The sequence below is a fragment of the Panthera pardus genome, unplaced genomic scaffold (genome assembly GCF_024362965.1).
Source record: "Panthera pardus isolate Hobbes unplaced genomic scaffold, ASM2436296v1 HiC_scaffold_15, whole genome shotgun sequence".
NCBI classification, from domain to species: Eukaryota; Metazoa; Chordata; class Mammalia; order Carnivora; family Felidae; genus Panthera; species Panthera pardus.
Window position 1 is genome coordinate 43,775,358 of NW_026526710.1, and position 19,248 is coordinate 43,794,605.

The 19,248-nt window shown below is 43.1% G+C and overlaps 1 protein-coding gene and 1 long non-coding RNA gene across 8 annotated transcripts in view; one reads left to right on the top strand and one right to left on the bottom strand.

Moving 5' to 3' along the window:
- The window catches only part of LOC109276464 (uncharacterized), a 66,348-nt gene extending 60,446 nt beyond the window's left edge, over window positions 1–5,902 (top strand). For all 3 annotated transcript variants that reach the window (XR_008422249.1, XR_008422248.1, XR_002084685.2), the window contains 2 exons: window positions 3,080–3,213; window positions 5,491–5,902. This is a non-coding gene — a long non-coding RNA (uncharacterized LOC109276464). The remainder of the gene's footprint in view (window positions 1–3,079; window positions 3,214–5,490) is intronic.
- CHST9 (carbohydrate sulfotransferase 9) overlaps window positions 1–19,248 on the bottom strand; it is a 243,544-nt gene that overhangs the window by 9,957 nt on the left and 214,339 nt on the right. For all 5 annotated transcript variants that reach the window (XM_019465490.2, XM_019465489.2, XM_019465488.2 and 2 more), the window contains one exon: window positions 19,165–19,202. In XM_019465490.2, coding sequence (XP_019321035.2) covers window positions 19,165–19,202 — 38 coding nt within the window. The remainder of the gene's footprint in view (window positions 1–19,164; window positions 19,203–19,248) is intronic.

A 19,248-nucleotide genomic window follows, 5' to 3' on the forward strand; every position in this document is an offset into this window, starting at 1 on the left:
TCTCGTGGTTTGTGAGATTGAGCCCCATGCTGGCCTCTGAGCTGACAGTACAAAGCCTACTTGGGATTCTCTCTCTCTCCCTCTGTCTCTGAACCCCCCAAATAAATAAACATTACAAAAATAAGCAGTTTATGAAAAAATGTGGTAATTGCCATAGTGAAAGGATACATAAGGTATCAGGGAACAGAGACAAGAATACTTAGGTTTTCTGAGGAAATATTTTGGGGCAAATTTCAAAGAGAAGTGATGTCTGAGATGAATCTAGGAGGATACTGGGGAGTTGACAGGTCAACAAGTCACGGATAGGAAAGACAGTACAGGCTGACACGGAGAAGACACTTGGGGGACAGATGGAGATTAGAGGGAGAGGCAGGTGGGGTGAATCCTTGTGCCCATATAAAGAGTCTAGATGACATGTACATGACATATAAAGAGTCTAGACTTTACCATGTAGATGGCAGGGATTTTCGACAAGGCAGGGGTTTGGAACGAACATTCTAGCAGCAGTGGGCAGGTGGAGCTGCGGGTAGGGGGTCATCGAGAAGACAACTGTGACTGTCCCTTAGGAGAGGAGCCAAGACAATGAGGTAAGAATGCAGGAAAAGGGAATTATCTGGGGCAAATTCAGGAAATTAATCAGACTGGAAGAGTGGACAAGTGGGGGCAAAAAAAGCATAAGGAATGCTGCCCCCCATTTCCCAGACCGGGGAAATAGGAGTAGCAGATATCATGGAAGGCTATGGGGTGGTTTAAGTATTCACTACCTTCAATTTCAGACCCTTTGAGTTCGAGGTGCCCTTGAGAGATAGGGGTCTCAGTAGCAGGACTCCGACGCGGAGTATACAGATTTGGAAGTTGTTGGCTGGTAGAGGTGCCACCCGAGTTTATGGGCCTTAGAAGGCGTTAGTTAGAGCAGTCATGGTGATCACACATCTGCCAGTTTTGAGTGCCTGCTACGTGTCAGACCCGTAACACACCATCACCTACTGCTAGGATAATCTTCCACTTCCATTTCCCAGATGAAGGCACGGAGCCTCAAAAACATTAAGCAAGTTATTTAAGGCACACAGCTTGGGAAGAAGGACAACTCATGAGCCCAGTTTTTTTTTCTGGGCTCAAAAAGTATCCATGGTGCCTGTGTCCATTGTGGGGGGACCTTGATGGGCAATTAACAGATAAAGTTGATGATGATAATATTGGTAATTAGATGTGTCCCTTCCTGTCATTGGTTTTGATAGTTTTCTAGTTTAATTGCACAGTATTACTTTTAAGAACACATCTTTTGTGATTTATTTTCAATCTAGATATGATTGCAGTTAGATGTCTTCATACCGTCGTGAAGATCTAGTTATTTCTAGTGGTTAATAAGGGCAAGGAGAGCAGTGGGTGGGATGCCTGAAAGCTGGTGCTTTCTGAGGATGCAAACCAGCGTGTCTCTGCCTGGCCCCTCTGTCCCAGAGCTGTTTCTCTCAAGTCGTAGGCCAAGGGCTTTGGAAACTGATGGCTCAGTTACATGAGGGGTGAAGACTGACTGCGTTTCTACGAGGACACCGGGACAGTTGGGAACGGTGTGATCATGCAATCCTAGTGTCCAGCACCATCCTCCCTGTCTCCTTCTTATCCTCATCTCCTACTCTTCAGCTTCAGTTATTCACTGATCAAATGTCCCCTGAGCACTAACTGTGTACCAGGCTCTGGGCTGCATTTTGGAGGAATAGCCAGCTAAGTCTCAGCTGGTCCCTGCTAGTATGGAGCGGCCTCAGGGGCAGGGGCAGGGGCAGGGGAGGGGAGGGAGATACAGAAAAGACAGTCAAGAATTACCACACTTATAGCAGGTGGCAAGACAGGAAGAAAGTGATGCCAGGAGAGCATTAAAAAGGGGCATTCAATCCAGTTTGGAGGGCAGGGAGGGTTTCTTGGAGAAAGTGTGGACTGTGCAAAATCATTTGTTTCCTGTCTCTGTGACTTATTTTCTCTCTCCGGAATATTCTCCTTCACTTTTTTTGCCCAGTATAAAAGCCAGGGGGAATGGAGCAAGCTCATTTAACTGCTGCATCAACCCAAAGACAAGACATGGATATGTTTATTCTACAGATGAAGGACTCGAAGCTCAGAGAGATGACGTAACAGGCCCAACTTGACAAAGCTATTGCTAATGCTGTGCTTCCGACCTCAGTCTTACTCATTTGTGGCTTTTTTCAGCTGCACAATATATCAAGTAATTTACTCCTTGTTTAATTCCCATTAAATGAATTGATGTAAGTAAAGCACCAAGCATATGTCTGTCACAAGAGAGCATGGCAGTTGAGAACCAGAATTTCTGAATCATGAGGACCTGGTTTCGTGCCCCTTTTCTCTCATTTTCTATCACAGCAACCTTGCCTAACCTATTTTAGTTCTTCTAAGCTTCAGTTTCCTTGTCTCTAAAATGGAGAGAAAAACAGCATTCCCTTGCAGTGTAGAATTATAGGAAATATGTGTAGAGTGCTTAACACAAAGTATGTTCTCTATAAATGATAGATATTTTATTGATTTATTCCTTAAATGTTTATTTATGAGCATCTCTATGTGACAAGTATTTTCTAGGTGAATATCACTGGTTTTCCTCTGCTTTTGACATCCTTTTCTCCTCTTTTCTCTCACTTAAAACACAACAAAGTTAAGAGTCTATGATAAATGTTCAATGGGGATAAAGCTGAGTGGAAGAAAGAGGGCAGAGGACAATTGAGAGACAGAAATGGGAAGGAAAAAAAGATCAATGGAAGTGGTGGCAAAGCCAGCGAAAGAAAACAGAGGAAAAGAAATCACAACTACAGTCACAGGAAGAAATAATGAACACTTGGAGCTAGAGGGTAAAGAGAGAAACTAGCGAATTCTAGCTCTCTCTAAGCTGCAACCTTCAAATCATTTAAGCTGCTTGAACACAAAACAATAGTTTCAGCAGTGAGGCTATTTCAGCTGAGCCAACAAGCTAATTTCTATAGTCACCTTGCATGCAAGGACTAAAATTATAATTGCACTTGCCAGTTCTTTCAATTTTGGATTTAATTCCTCTCTCTCTCTCTCTTTCCTGTTAAAGCTAAGAAAAATTAAGATATGAGCACTGAGGATGTAGTGAAATGTCATCAGCGGGGAAGTTTCTCCCAAGAACAGGGCTGCTCACTCGTTTGGCAAGACCATCCGAAGCTGAAAACAGACATAACCTCAATGTATGTAAGTAGATAAGGCTTCTCTACAAGGAGACAATTGTGCTTTTATAGATTTATCATTTTATCTGTCTTCTAAGTTATCTTGAGAGAATGAGGCTATTGTTTTTAAATTTATGGATAAATAAAAATACTTGTGCAATAACTTGCCCAAAGTCACTCTGTGGAGTGAGTTTGGAGAAGTCAGGAACACATTCCAGTTCTTTATGTCCATCCCAGGAAGAAATGGCAAAACATTTTGCTTTTTAAAGAAACTCAAAACTTTAATGAGGAGCTGCAACATGATAATGTGCATTCAGAATGTTTGGTCCTCACAATTTTTCTTCTAGGTGCGCCTGCACATGTCAAGTGTGGATGAGAGTCACAAATAAAGTCAATTTGCAATAAAAGAGGTAGAATAATTGGATGTTTCATTGCAAGGATTTTGATATTTCACTGGAATTTTCGATATCTAATAGATTTGAAATATGGCTCCTTAATATCTCCAATATGTTAATGTTTAGTTTTCTAAAAATTAATAATTGTCAACCAGCTTCTCATCCCCTTGAGTTGAAGATAACAACAAAGATGTGTATGTATGAGAGAGTTCTGGAGGAGACATGGGGGGAGGCAACCTTGACTCCAATACCTTCTTCTAGAGAATGCAGTTGCTAGACAGTTCTTGCTCTGGTTTTGGGGAGTATGATGGGGAGAAGGAGCCCGCTGCCCTGGGTTGGAATGCTTTTGTGTTGTCTTTTCTTTTTCTCTCTCTTTTCTTCCCTTCCTTCCTTCCCTCTTTCATTCCTTCTATGGGAGCAGGTGGTGGTGTTACAGGTATGGGTTAGAAAGCAAAGGAAATGAGTCCATGAGGTGACACTAGAATTGGAAACTGACTTGGGGTGGACCAGGGAGGGTCAGAGACATGGGTGATCAGTGGAGGAGAGGGGTGGGGTGCTTCCATGGGATGGCGAGGGAAGCGCAAGAGAGAAGAAAGCTTTTGTGAAGCCAGGAACACGGTAGCTGGATAGATCACGAAAGCATAAAGTATAAAGTATATAAAGAATTTTGAGCCAGATGCACCAGGTTCCCCACCTTTTAGGGCAGTGTCTTTATTTGTGTTTCCCTAGAAGCAGACCTTGAGTCAAGGATGTGAGTGTAAGTTGCTAATTTAGAGTTGATTCTAACAAATACTTGTAGGACAGTAGGGAAGTAAGGTAGGGAAGAGAAGGCAGAGAGCATAGGGTGAATTTTTAAGCAAGTTAGCACAGTAGGAACTGGATTTCTGTTCCACTGGGGGAACTTTCAAAGCTCCAGAGTTATCCCATCAAATCCCATCAGCCTTGGTTGATGGCTCCTAAAGGGAAGAGGTCTGGCAACTCTCGCCTGCTCTATGGGAGGCCAGGGTAGACAACTTCAGGCAGAGTCACAGGTGTTGGCAGTCGCTGGAAGTCTGGCCAAAATGCAAGGAGATATTAAGAGACGAGAGAATATACAAAGGCACAGCCAGTGTTGTGACAGGAAGTCAATTAACATTCTGGTTCTCTGTTTTCCCATTTTTAAAGTGAGAATCCTAATATTTGTTCTTGGACATGTTGAAATAGAAGTGATGGCATGGGCTGGGGTCCAGGATCCCAACGCCTTGTTCTTTGGAAGTGTCACTTGCCCTTTGGAAGTGTTCACAATGAGTTTGTGTATATACGCATAAAATAAGGCTGAGAAAAGGAGCACCTTATGACCAGATGGAACCTAGTCCTATGGAGCCGAACTAGGCTACGTAGAGTTCTGTAAGAGAACTCTGTAAGAGTTCTCTTGCCCGGGGCAGGCAGCCCCGTGACCTAGAACCAACTTTGAACAAAAGTTCTCTTTGGACCCATTTACCCAAGATGTATCCTAAAATCTCAGCCCTCTGATTCTGACACTCTGATGGCAAGAGGAAAGGAGTCTTTTTGAGAATGAGATAAATGCAGTTTTAAAGTACCTAGTACAGTTCCTGACCACATAGTTGGTTCCTCCAAAATGTTAATGCATCCTGTCTCTGTGTCTTTCTTGATTTTCCCGTGACATTGGACAGCTCATCCAGAATGCCGGCCTTCCCAACTTCAGAGTGAAATGACCACAGCAACAGGCCCTATTCCTCTAAGAAGTGGTGGGGATAAGCACCAATTAGGAGTGAGCACCTGCTTTTTAAGGACAGCTTATCCATAGGCTAGCTGGCCACCAGTGAAAAAGTGTGCAGCAACAGCCTCTGCTCAGGTGTGGACAGTGACTAGCTAAATCTATTTATCCATCTTCCCTCTGGCTCTAGACTGGAAAACATGGAGAGGTTTGGCTCGTTATTGGCAAAGAGAAAAAAAAAATAACATCAGCCTTAAAGAGAAGCAGAGTCCAAGAGAATGACTGAGTCAAGGTAATGGTGGAGTAGAGGGTGTCAGCATGGTGAGAACTCAGTCCCAGGAAGCCGTGTACACGCAAGGGCCCGTTTCTTCCCCACCCATTGCCTACCAGTCCAAAGCTACTTGAGTTCTGGGAACGGCCACACTGTGCAAGCAACAGTGACACTGGCAGGAACACATTCCATTTGTCTTATTTGGTTAAGCATCTGCCAGCCCCAGATCAGATTTGCCTGGGTCAGCACCTTCAAGTGACACACAGGCCCCTCTGGCTTACTTGCCTGCATATTTGACAACTCAGCTTTCCTCAAGACTGCCTCCCCAAAGCCTGGCCCAACCCTCTCAGTCTAGAGCAGGCACCTCACACGTTGGTGCTACCATGGGTTACCTGGGCCCTGTACTAGGAACAGAGAGTTGCCATGGGCACCAGATCATGCCATGGTGATCTTGAGGCCATGCCGACACGGATTTCTTTTTGGGATTTCAGTCTGAGGAGGAATGCAAAGGAAGAATGTAAGACATAAACTCATAGCAAAGCAGGAGAACAGAGAGGCGAGGGGCAGTAGAGTGAGTTACCATATGAGGGGGTCAGAATGAGCGGATCTCTGTCAAAACAAAGTGTTGATCAAAATGAATATGTGTAGGTCTTATCTCTTCGTGCACTAAGATAAATTTTATCAGTTTTATCTTAAGAATATTATTTCAATCTAAATTTTGAAGCCTTTTGGGGTTTCCAAAATGAGTTGTTTCTCCTGAAGATGACTGTACTTGATTCAAGATGTCACTGAAATGGATACTAAGAGGCATCAATGGTCATGGCCATGGGTTTTTCTTTTGGTCACCCTTTCTTCATGAGGCCGGTAGGAGCGGCACTGATCCTGATCCCTTGGCCTGAGGCTGGGAGTCTTCAGTATCAATACAACCTCATTCCCCAGAGCTGGTACAGATTGAGCTCCTACAGGACATGGGAGGATCACAGAGAGGCGCCTGCCATCTGCAGCCCAGCCTGGGTAAGTGCAACTGTGACACTGGCCAAGGGGGGTGGTGGTGCTGGGGGCCGTCCAACGCTTTCTGTTGCTGTTTTTAGGCAGAGTCCAAGTCCCTGGAAGCGGCATATACCTGGGGAAATGCTTCTTCCTCCACCCATTCCCTACTAGCCCAAAGCTACTTGAGCCCTAGGAACAGCGATGCCAAGGGGGGGAACAGGGCTGCTGTTGATATCCAACCACAAATCTCATCCAGACACTGATGAACAGGATTTTCTGTCTAACCTATTTATAGAGACACTGATATCATAAAGCAAGCAAGCATAATTCTCTGAAGGTCCTTCAGAGATGGCATCATCACCTCCCTTTCCTGAATACAATTCTGTAATCTTCTCCTTGAAAGGAACAAACACATCTTGGTGTACCTTGCTCAGAAATAATATCACAGCTTATTCATTCCACCTACTCTCCAAACAGGGGAAAAAATGTACCCAACAGGGGAAGTCTCAGGCTCCACACGGGGAATTTTCTGAAGGTCTCCCATAACTGAAGGCCACTAGTTACTAGCCTGTAGCCAGTATGATAACTGAAAGTGGATAGTTCCGAGCATCATTCATCTGTGAACACCAGAGACAAGACTTGTACTTCTAGACCAGTTCTCAGATCAATGGGAAGACTCTCTTGCCTCATCTGTGACTCAGGCTCCATCCATTGAGATTCCCCAGTTCAGAGCATGCTCCCTCCTGTGCGAGGAGAGATATATTTATACTAATTGGCACAGAAGGTCAGTTTGCCTATCTTGACCCCTGCCAGGAATTCAGTCTGCTTTAGTGAAAGGAAACGTGGACCAAGGCCATAGGGAGAAGCTGACTAGTGACAGTGGGTTTTGGATGAATATACACACACTGCTTTACTTGCAATTGTCAATGGCTATCAGACCAATACTTTTCTGCCAAATCAATGTCACTCACTGGAATAGGACATCTAACTGAGCAACTCGGTGGTAGCCGACTCAACCTCCCATCTGAGGCCTACCTAATAGAGTTGTGGAAATCAAATGGAACAAATACATCATGCTTTATAGGTGGTGTATACTCATGAAATGTGGCTTTTAACCACCACTTTTTTATTTCTGCCGAGAGTCTCACCCTTCTGCAGTAACCTTGGGGATCTTGTCTTAATTTGTTATTTCACTTCCTGTACTCAGGTACCAAATTCTATTCATTTTTTTCCATCTAAAGTGTTTATTCTCACTATCAATAGACACTTATACACATTTTTTCATGCCTAGACTACTGCCATTGCCTGCTAGTAGAATTAATTAAGCAAGGCATTCATTTGAAGTATTTATTTAGCATCTAATATGCGAACTCTTAAACATGTTGGGGCAAACAACTCTGACAAGGGTCTTGCTCTCATGGTACTTATGTTCTTTGGGTGAAGGTAGATATGAACAATAAACAAATAAATAAACCAGAAAACAATTGCTGAAGCAGAGCCATGTGACATAGAGTGAGTTGTGGGAAGAACGGAGAGACTACATTAAATAGACATCTAGAGAAGATCTATTTGTGGAGAAGCTGCTGGAGCAGAGGTCATTAAGACAAACATCTCAGGCAGGGTCAGCGAGTGCAAGGTCCTCGCCTGGGGATGCACCTGGCCAGGTGGAAGGATGCAGGGGGAACCCGTGTGGTTGTCGCAAAAAGGGCACAGTGACTTAAGATAAAATCAAAGGGGAGCGTGGGACCATATCTTGTAGGAAAATCAGATCGTGGAAATCACAGGAAGGACTTTGGGTCTCATCAGAGGTGTAATATTAGCCACCGGAGGTCTCGGACAGGGTGATAACATGATGTGAACTGATGTTTTATAAAACTCTCCCGACTAAGTGGAGCATGGACTGGGGGCCTGGTAGGAGTGGAAGCAGAATAGCCTGGAGACAGATTGGTGGCTGGTACCACTGGAGACAGAGCAAAAAGGAAAATACAGGATATGGTTTTAAGAAAATTCCACACTAATTTTCTTGAGGTCATTTCTCAATTCCAAAAGCTTCATTGCCAGCACATTCTATTTCCTGCTGAATCAAATCTAAGTAACTTTGGTTTCAAGTCCTCCATGATCCTTCCCTGGCCACTTTTCATCGATCGTCGGCTTCTCCGCACTCCAACAGTATCTATACTGGTTCAGTTAATATGCAAGTAAGTAATAATACACTCTGTTATCCACACATAGCACTTGAGGGATGCTAGTCTTCTCTTTCAAGAGAGACAATCCCTTTAGAACAGGGTCTGTGCTGGCACTTACCTCCACATCCTCTGTCACACTGAGCTCAGCTCCAAACACAGGGCACGTGCTGAAATTGCTTAGTGATTGATTAAAAACATAGACCACTAGCATTCGTCTCTTCCGTATTTCTCTCATAGGAAGGGTGATTATGTGTCAATATTCATTGTACCATTGAACCAACATGCAATGCATTAATCATCTCTGAGATAACCAGATGAGGCTTTCTTGTAATCTTTCTATTTGGCGGAGATAATTTCACTTGCTTTGGAGTTTATGAGGCCATAAGTGGCTCCCATCTGTTGATGAACATATTTCTAAGAGTCATTTAGTATCAAGTATGGAATACTTGAGGGGAAGTTAAATTGTAACTTTTATATTAAGTGTCATCTTAGTAACAGAACCAAAATTGGAAGCATGTGTTCAATTTTGGTCTTTCATTTTCAAAGCTTTAGGTCAGGCAAAGAATTAATTTCATTTGTTTACAAAGTAGATTATGCCTAATAAAATCTATTTTGTTTATGGTCACATTTTAGTCAATCCATTGCCTTAGAAAATGAGAGAAATCTGATTGGCTAATCATTCAACATAGTAAATTACATTATTCCACATCCACAGAACATTGGCCTAATTTAATTATTCAGTAATAGCATCATGAAAATACTCTCCTTTAATACATTTTGAGCAAGGCGCATACTCGTGATGAAACAGTGAAGAATCTTGTTTATTCCTTCCTTGTTTGATGACTGACCATGGAATGAAACATAACAATTCTGTGGATAATAACTTTTTCCACATTGAGGATAATAAGGACAAGGTAGCTTTCACTACGATCCTTACCAGTACTCTGAATTTTCACTACTTGTCTGTTATATCTTTTCTTTCCCAGAAATTGGTTCTCTGGTAAGTGCTACTTTACAAATAAAGTTGAAACAAAATTGGTTTCAATTTATGCATAATAAAGGAAATAAGTGGGATAACTTTCTCTCTCTACTGAGAGGTAGAAAAACTCTCCAAGACACTTTCTTTCACTCCTGAGATTCTGACAAGGACCAAGGAGTATTTCCTCAGCAAAATACAGTTACACACAAAATTTTATACAAAATAAAAGTGAAACCTCTTTCTCTCTCTTTTTAAATTTATTTATTTATTTTGAGAGAGAGAAAGAGAAACCAAGCAGGGGAGGGGCAGAGAGAGGATCCCAAGCATGCTCTGCACGGTTAGTGCAGAGCCCGACACGGGGCTCGAACTCACGAACCATGAGATCATGACCTAAGCTGAAATCAAGAGCCAGATGCTTAACTGACTGAGCCACCCAGGCACTCCAGAAATCTCTTGATGGATACCCAGGTGATCTGCCCTGAGGGATCTAAACCATATATATAACATAGATTCTGCAGAATTGGCCTAGTATTAATGACCGTTTCTTGTTATTTGTTTCTTTTTTGGGCTTTTAGAAATATGTATTATGGCCAAATATTGGAAATAGTGAAATTCAAACTGATAAAGATAGACATATTTAAATTTTATAAACATGTTTAAATTTATAAACATATTTCTGATCCCTGATCACTACTTCTTAAAACACAACTTTTAACGTCAACCAGCAACTTTTTACTCAAAATGCTGACTACTTAAGGTCTACGGCTGTCTACCACAAGGTCTCAAGTTTTCACTTGATTCCTTAGTTCCTTATCATGAGGAGAAGGAATAATACGGATAAAATAGTTTAAAGGTAGACCAAAAACCCCCCCCCGTGTTTTCGAGTATACATTAAAATACGATGCCAGATTGGCTCTGTGGCCCATTTTGATCAAAGCTTTAACTCTAGAAGTGCAAAACAGACATTCCACCCGGAGGAGGTGTTTGAGTTGGGGAACTCTGCTAATTGTGCTCCCGGCCACTAGAACTTGGCCACTGACACCTGTTGCTATAATGATGCCAACCAATTTGCTCATACAATCTGCTGGGTTGAAAAACTTCAGTGACCCCAGTTAACTCATCTTTAGCTACAAGTGTTAGCAAGCAGGGAGGGATAGGATTAGAAAAACTCCAAAGAGGGGAAGAAAAGGAAGGGGAACAGATTGACTAGAAAATCATCCGTGGAATATATTTCACTGGCATCTTAGGTAGTGGGATTCATTTAGACTATATGGTAAAGGGGCGCCTGGGTGGCTCAGTTGTTAGAAGATGTGACTCTTGATCTTGGGGTCCTGAGTTTGAGTCCCATGTTGGGCATAGAGCTTTAAAAAAATTTAAGGGGCACCTGGGTGGCTCACTCGGATAAAGGTCCATCCCGATATTTCAGCTCAGGTCATGATCCCAGTGTTGTGAGATCAAGCCCTATGTTGGGCTCTGTGCTAAGCGTGGAGCCTGCTTGAGATTCTCTCTCTCTCTCTCTCTCTCTCTCTCTGTCTCTCTCTCTCTCTGTCCCTCACCCCTGCTTATGTGCTCTCTCTCTTAAAACACAAAAATAAAATAAAAATAAAACCACTAGATGGTAAATTAGCTATTTTTGTGCAAGAGATGCTACATTTTCAGCACAGAGCTTCAATATCACACATTTTCTCCCACGAGCACATATACAATGATGCAGTTGTTACTAAGAATGAAGAACTTATAAACAAGTGTTTAGAAGTAAGGTACTTTTCTGGAAAATAAAGGAATAAAAGAACATTTTATAGTTGGTGAGAATAAAGGTTTCTACTTCCTTTCTTGTTTTATGTCCATGGTATTTGCTTGGGCTCTGCTGAGGAATATTGCCAGGGGCAGCAGACTATCCCGTGTATACTTTTCTTTTTTCAGTTTATAATCTCTTTTCAGGTGAAAGATAGTTTTTCTCTTAGACTAGATTCTCTTGATTTTTCACTTATGTAATTAAAAAAGTAATTTAGTGCTTAACAGGAACCCCAGAGTGAGTATATGCCTATCTTGATTGTTGAAATGCTTTGGGAAAACAAATTACATCATAAATATCTGTATTCTAGGGTCTTATAACCAGTTGCTTCAGCATTAGTGTCAAAATTGGGGTGCTGATTAGGGTGGTCATGAGTGGGATCATTTAGTTAATAGAAAACCTTCCAGGACAGGCATCGGTATAGAGCAACAGCAAAGAGGAAGGATTTCGGAATGATATATACCTGAATTTTTTGTTTAATGTTTATTTATTTATTTTTAATTTTTTAAAATTTTAATTTATTTTTGAGAGAGAGAGAGAGAGAGAGAGCATGAGTAGGAGAGCGGCAGAGAGAGAGGGAGACACAGAATCTGAAGCAGTCTCCAGGCTCTGAGCTATCAACACAGAGCCTAACATGGGGCTCAAACTCACGGACTGTAAGATCTTGACCTGAGCTGAAGTCAGACACTTAACTGACTAAGCCACCCAGGTGTCCCTATTTATTTTGAGAGAGAGAAAGAGAGAGAGAGAGAGAGAGAGCGCATGGGGGAGGGGCAGAGGGAGAGAGGGAGATAGAGAAAATCCCAAGCAGGCAGAGCCCGATGTGGGGGTCGATGTCACAAACCATGAGATCATGACCTGAGCCAAAACCAAGAGTCGGACGATTAACTGACTGAGCCACCCAGGTGTCCCTCTACCTGGATTCTGATTCCAGCTCTGCCACTCACCAGCTGTGTGCCTGTATAGACTCGTGGCTGGTGCTTACAGGGTAGAGTCGTATTATTTCCATCCTGGTGTCGGGCAATCTCGGGCAAGCTACTTCCCTTAATGGACCATGAATCCCTGGGTTTGTAACTATCACACAAGATTACTGCTATGAGGTTTAAATGAGATAATTTTATGTAAAATTTAGCCCAGTGCCTACACACAGAAAGCTCGTTAAGCACCTAAGAACGATGCTAACCATTATTATTATTATTAATTTAGTGCTAAGCATAGCAGAACCTGAAAAATTACTAAATCTTTCAAGCTTGAGTTTCCACCTGTATAATAAGGAGATTAAAATATGTATCCTCATAGGTTTGCTGTGACAAATAAGAGACACGGAACACTAAGTGAGTAGCACAATTATTGGTCACAATTATTCAGAGGCATTTTGAGTGAACGGAGAACTATCTGCATATTTGATTGCTAATAAATCGTGCAGTGTTGCTAATAAGCCATTTTCTTGATCTCAATCATTATTTTCTTCTTAGTGTTCAGGCTTTTAAAGTACCCGAGGGCCATTTTCTCATTCTCCCTTTGTCTTTACGGTAGATTTCCACAGACCATTGTCTTGTCTATTTCCTCAGAAACCCTTACACAATATTTTGATTTTCTTGGTTTCCAATTAAAGAGGCGAGCCCCAGCTTTGTGACATTTATACCTGAGTATTTTCTAGATAGGAAGCCATCTGACCTTTGATAAAAACCATCTTTTAGAAATCCTTCTTTTTAGCCACTATTCATGCTACCACTTTTGGAGCATTTCAGTCCTGCTTTCAAGCATTCTTTAGAAAGACTCATAAATTGGATAGCTTTTACAAAGCACAACTTCCGGTTCTGGAAGGTACTCCTAAAAGGGAATTAGGGTCATGGGATCTTCACTAGTTCCATTAGTGCTGAACTTGCGGTGAGAAACTCTCTTTAGGTCAAAGTTGTCTCCTTGAGTGCATGGCCATTTTGATAAGAATAGTGCGAGGTAATGTAATCCCACTTTAAATTTAGAAGTTATAAAGTTCATGCTACACTGAAAAGGTGACAGTGAATGGCGCTGCCATTCTTCCATTCGAGAAAAAAGTCAGGTGCTCATGTCTTGACCCAAGCAAATCATTTAACATTCTACAGGCTGTTATGGAATGTGGACATAAAGATAAAATAGAGGTGTAGGTCTCCTTGCCCTTCAATTCTGTCATTCTTCTGACAGTGTGACCATTATTCGTAGAGACCATGTGCATTCTTAGCTTGTCCCTTCTGTTTTTGGCTGAGATTCCTTGCTGGGGAGGTCAAAGAACAACACTTGGGTCCTGCCTTGTAAAAATCAATGACACAACAGTTTAGAGCAGTCCAGTGTATGGGGAGTGGACCGCCCACATTTAGCAGTCCCTCTGACTACCAGGGTAACAATTTACTGACTTGGAAGGTTTAAACTGACCAACATTTGGTTGGGTGCCTATGATGTGCAAGGTCTAGCAGTGGATACTGAAATGAACCAAACATCATAGGGACAAATAGAGTAGAAAATGCAAGGATCTGTAGCAAAGGAGCTGGAAAATAATATGGGACCATAGACGAGGGAGAGATTATTCTTCACTACGTGACGAAGGAAAGCTTGGTGGAAGGCATTTGAGTTATGTCTTGGAATATGAGTAAATTTTGCATGTGCAGGAAGAGGGGTTAGTATGCTGGTAGAACAGTTTTATATAGCACACAACATTTTTGCATAAAGGAGCAGAATGGGAAATAAATCTAGGGAGGTGGGGAGCGTGCTGTCCAAAGGACTGTGGGGGTCACAGGGTCTTGGATTTCATATTCAAAGGTTGGGGTTTTATCCCGTAGACCACACGGTTCAATCTTGGCTTTTTATGAGAATCACATACTGAGTTGTAAAGCCGCAGATATCTGAGCAGAATCATTCCCAACATTTGTGTTGCCCAGAGCAAGTGTAGGCATGGAGGCCCACATACTGTGCGTCTAAATATTTAGAAGTTTCAAGGTAAGCAGGACTCGATACGTGACCCTTGTTTCCACCCAGGGTCTGCAGCCTCTCCAGAGGGACTGTTCTGGGCCTGGCAGTAACAGGAGCCCTCCCTTCTCCCTGAGAGCCAACCTGCCACCAGAGGCCTGAGTGGCTCGTGGACCTTCAGGAGGAAGGCAGGGCAGAAGTGGTACTCAGGCGGGAGACTGGACCCGTTGCCATGAAGGAGGCAGATGACTCAGGCTCTTCAGATTCCTTGGTGGGGTGTGGAAGGGATGGCGGGAATGGGTCACGTACCTCACGCCCCACTTCTCGGACCTTGGGATTGCCAGGCAGTTCTAAGTACCACCCGAAACCGTACCCCCGACTCCACCTGTGTCCTAAGCAGAGGGAAGGGCAGAAGGACACTTACCTCAGGAGCACTGTCTGCCTCCACATCCTCCCCCACCCCCGCCCCGAGAGGATGTGGGGTGGCTACTTTGAGGCTACCGCATCCCCTCCTTCTCTGGTTTCAAAGGGCACAGCGTGCTTTTTATCCCCCAGCCCAACCCCACCGCATCTGACGACCCGGCCCGATTCAGCCGCTCTGTCGTACTCCCCTGTTGTGCTCCCATATTTTGTGTGTGCTCCATTGATTGTCAAACTTTAAAATATGACGCTGAGAAGGAAAGAAAAGTCTCTGTATTTCTGTGTTTGCGATGTTTGGGGTCTTCTAAAGCACATGACCCCTCTTGGTCTGGTCTAAGGGTTCTGCTGTGTCTGAACCCAACCAGGGATCCAGTGCTTCTTGGGCTGGCGTAGGAGTGCAGCCTCAGGGTTTGTGCTAATAAAGTTCCAAGGGTGAGTATGATGCACAGGCAGGGGTTGTAATCACCACTAAACGTGGGGAAAGTCTTTCTGTTTGATTTTTGTTTTGCAGCAGAGGAGGGATGCGGATGGTTGGGATTTTAGGAAGCAAAGAGGAGCAGAATGGAGGACGAATGGAAAATGTGGACAGGAGCAGGAGAGCCTCGCCGAACAAGCGCCTCCATGAGGGTCTGGCCGAAGCAGGGGCTGTGGGCTGGGCACTGGAGGAGCTGGATGGAGGGGTGATGGGAGACCACATCGGAAGTGCTCAGTGGTCACAGGGAGAGATGGGGTTGAGGATCAGTCTGAGGTCCCCAGCTTTTTGTGGCTGACCCGTGTCCCCCCAGACAGGTACGTGGACGTCCTGACTCCTGGTGCCTGTCAGTGTGACCTCATTTAAAAAGAGGGCATTTGTAGATGTTATCAAGTTAAGATGAGGTCATTAGGGTGGGCCTCAACCCCATACGGCTGGTGTCCTTAGAAGAAAAGAAGAGACACGCAGGAAGGAAGCCACATGACAAAGGGGCAGAGAGTGATGGAGCTACTAGCCGAGCATCGCCAAGGACCACTGGCTGCCACCAGCAGCCGGAAGGAGGCAAGGAGGGATCCTCTCCTGTAGGTTTCTCGTGGAATGTGGCCCTGCTGATCACTGGTTTTTGGACTCCTAGCCTCCAGAACTGTGAGACAATACATTTCCGTTGTTTGAAAGCACCCAGTGTGTGGTAGTTTGTTACAACAGCCCTGGGAGCTAACGCACAGCTTTGACGGCACACCTATGGGTGGTGGCTCTCTCTGAACCAGGCATTCAGCGAAGGTGAGCCTTTGTCCCAGCCAGCACCCGGGTGTGCATGTTCTTTCCAACATGCACGTCCTCTCCACAAGAAATGGAGCCCCTCTTTGTCACCTAGCTGTGTATTAATTCCCAATGGGTTTCAATGATCTCCTATACAAAAAGGCATACACACAAGGTATTAATTTACTGCGGTTTTCAACTGCCCACCATATAAGAAGGCCGTTTCCAATTCAGTTAAAAGGTTTCACGTACAGTATTCCCATTCGGTACCGGCCATATTCTGATCTGGCTTTTGAAGGTATTTGAGGTAGCATTTTAAAGCATTATCTTTAATCTCCCATAGTAAAAAATATTCAGAAAACCTACAGGAGATTTTCATCTCTAGAAGGAGCATTTTTCAGAGAGGAAATTGTTGCAGCACTGAACTGCCAAAAAGACAGCTGAAAAAATGGGTCATGCTTTCATCCCATTCTGGGACAGGAGCTGCCAAACGGATCACTGCTCATTTTTGTCCTCTTCTCGTAAACAAGCTGCGTTAACAAGTTACTTTAAAAAAGCATACTAATTTCCCCAGTGAATTACACAGGAAAGAATCCAGCGTTCCCTCCAGAGAACTCAAATAGTTGTTTGTTCTCAGAGCTCAGGTGTGGTAAAATAGCTGTGGGCTAAAAACGCACGCTGGCGATTGGCCAGTAGGCTGGAGCTCTCCATCCACTCCAGCCCTGATTTCTCACATTGGTGTGCAACTCAGAGCTTGCTTAATGGGGGAAAAAAAAAGGACTTGATTTTCAATTTCAATTTAATTACACAATCTATAGTGCCCACTGGGAAGGATTTAGGGGCAAAGATTAATGCTCAACAGTGCTCCATTTCACATTCTTTTCTGATGAAGAACACTGTATTGATTGTCCAAAATGAGTTTTCAAACTTGTTTTTTAAAAGCCAGATTCTGGGAGTAGCGGAGGGATTAAAGAAGGGGTGTGACTTCATTTCTTGGTTCTTTGCCAAAATTAGATAAATTAGAGGTGTGAGATGTCTCTTTGAGTTGTTTTGCCAGTGCGTTCTTGAGAGTGGAAAGCTCTTCTGTACTTGGGAGAAGAAAGAATAGAAATTCTATGGTAAAATTAGAAATACCAGCTGGCAGACACTGATTGAACAATACAACTATCTGTTTTAAGAATGACTGTAGGGGCGCCTGGGTGGCTCAGTCGGTTGGGCTTCCGACTTCGGCTCAGGTCACGATCTCACGGTCCGTGAGTTCGAGCCCCGCGTCGGGCTCTGGGCTGATGGCTCAGAGCCTGGAGCCTGCTTCCGATTCTGTGTCTCCCTCTCTCTCTGCCCCTCCCCAGTTCATGCTGTGTCTCTCTCTGTCTCAAAAATAAATAAAACGTTAAAAAAAAAAAATTAAAAAAAAAAAAAAAAAGAATGACTGTATAACGAATATACTTAAGACTCTTCCTTATTATGGTCAGTCCAAAGAATTTCACTCTTACTGGGCCTGGAAATCATTGTGATTTCATCTGGCAACTAATCAGTGTTTCAGATTACAAGTAAATATTTGGTGTTCTATTTTGGTGTCTACATATTCTATCAGTTTAGCCACATGTAAAATGAAGGAAAATGTAGGAAATGTAAATCTGCCCATAAAAGGGGGCCTTAATATATTTCTTGATCAATTGCTCTAACTTGTTAACTTAATAAAATAAACAGGTCTCTTTATAAGAAAAAGTATTCCCTGTGTGACTTAAATAAATAAAAATGGTAGCAATAAACCTTACCAGTTAACTGCTGTCAGCCTTACCAAACCACTTGAGCACATACAAATAATTGAAAATACAATGATAAAGAAATGAAGCTCGAAAAGCAAATAAACTATTTGAAATAGCTAACTGGTCTTGCCATTGCACAATGACAGCATTTTCAAGTATTAAGATGGCTGTTACTGTGAATCAACATTTCCAATTACATGAAAAGCAAAATGGTACCTGCTCAGCATTAAATGTTGCCGGTTGAACTTGCACAATAGTACATTAGCCAAATGAGTTCACTATTTTTAGAGCTTGATGAGCTACTGGGCATCTGGCACAGATTAGGTAAAGCTAGAACTTAATTTGGGTGGAATGACAATGGGGACTAGAATTGGAACTTATTTGGGAGGGCACTAGAAGCCTTTGGAAAATGTACCCTTGACTGGTATAAAAGTAGACTTACCACTCTTCTCCTTGGCAAGGGTGAGTCATAATTTATGCCAGAGGAGAACTACGAAAACCAAACCAAACAAAAGACATGGAGATTTGGGTTTGTGAGTGGAGCCTGAGCAAACTGCTGTCTGCTTTCCTGGAGTCTGGTGGAACAGGAAGCCTTCAGAGATTGACAGCCCTCTTGGCCTATTTAAAGAGGAGGCGGGGTGGGGCAAGATAGGGTTTGGGAAGGCCTCCCTTGGTTTCAGGGGTGGCTTTATTCAACTCCCTAAAACAGTTAGAGGAGTGATTTCATTTACTCGTAAATGAAAAGTAACAAGATTGGATAAGAAAACAGGGACGTACCCAGGAAGACATTGGCTCATTGAGCTTAGAAATCAAAGACCATAATGGAAAGCAACTTGTGTGTTTCTACTGCTAGGGGTTCTGTTCTGAACTGTTTGGGAGGGAGTGACTTTCAGCGGGGCAAATTAAAACTTGGGAAAATCACACAGGAGAGTCACTTCAGCTAAGGGAAAAGTAGATAAAAGTATCTATTTGCAGCCATGATATTATCAATGCAGAGGTCATGTTATGTTCAGAGGGAAGCTTACGAATCAGAATTCGCAGAGTCTCATTTCTCTACTGTTTCCTCTGGTGGATGTGCAGAGGGAAGGAATGAGATGGGGGACAAAGAAAGTACATGGTCATCCATGTATGACCAATTTGTTTGTTTTCAGAACCAAGAGCGTGTGTATTGCTCATATCCAATAATTAGCAAAGCCTTTTTCCCCCATATTTACAAATGCTTGATTATTAACATCCAAAACATAATTCTCCATTATAATTTATGAGAAGTGAGGAAATACCTGGTTGGTGATATGTCCCCGGATTTGTTCTCTAGTCACTGAAAGAGAAAGCAAAAATAAATGTCCCATTAAAGTGTGAAAAGG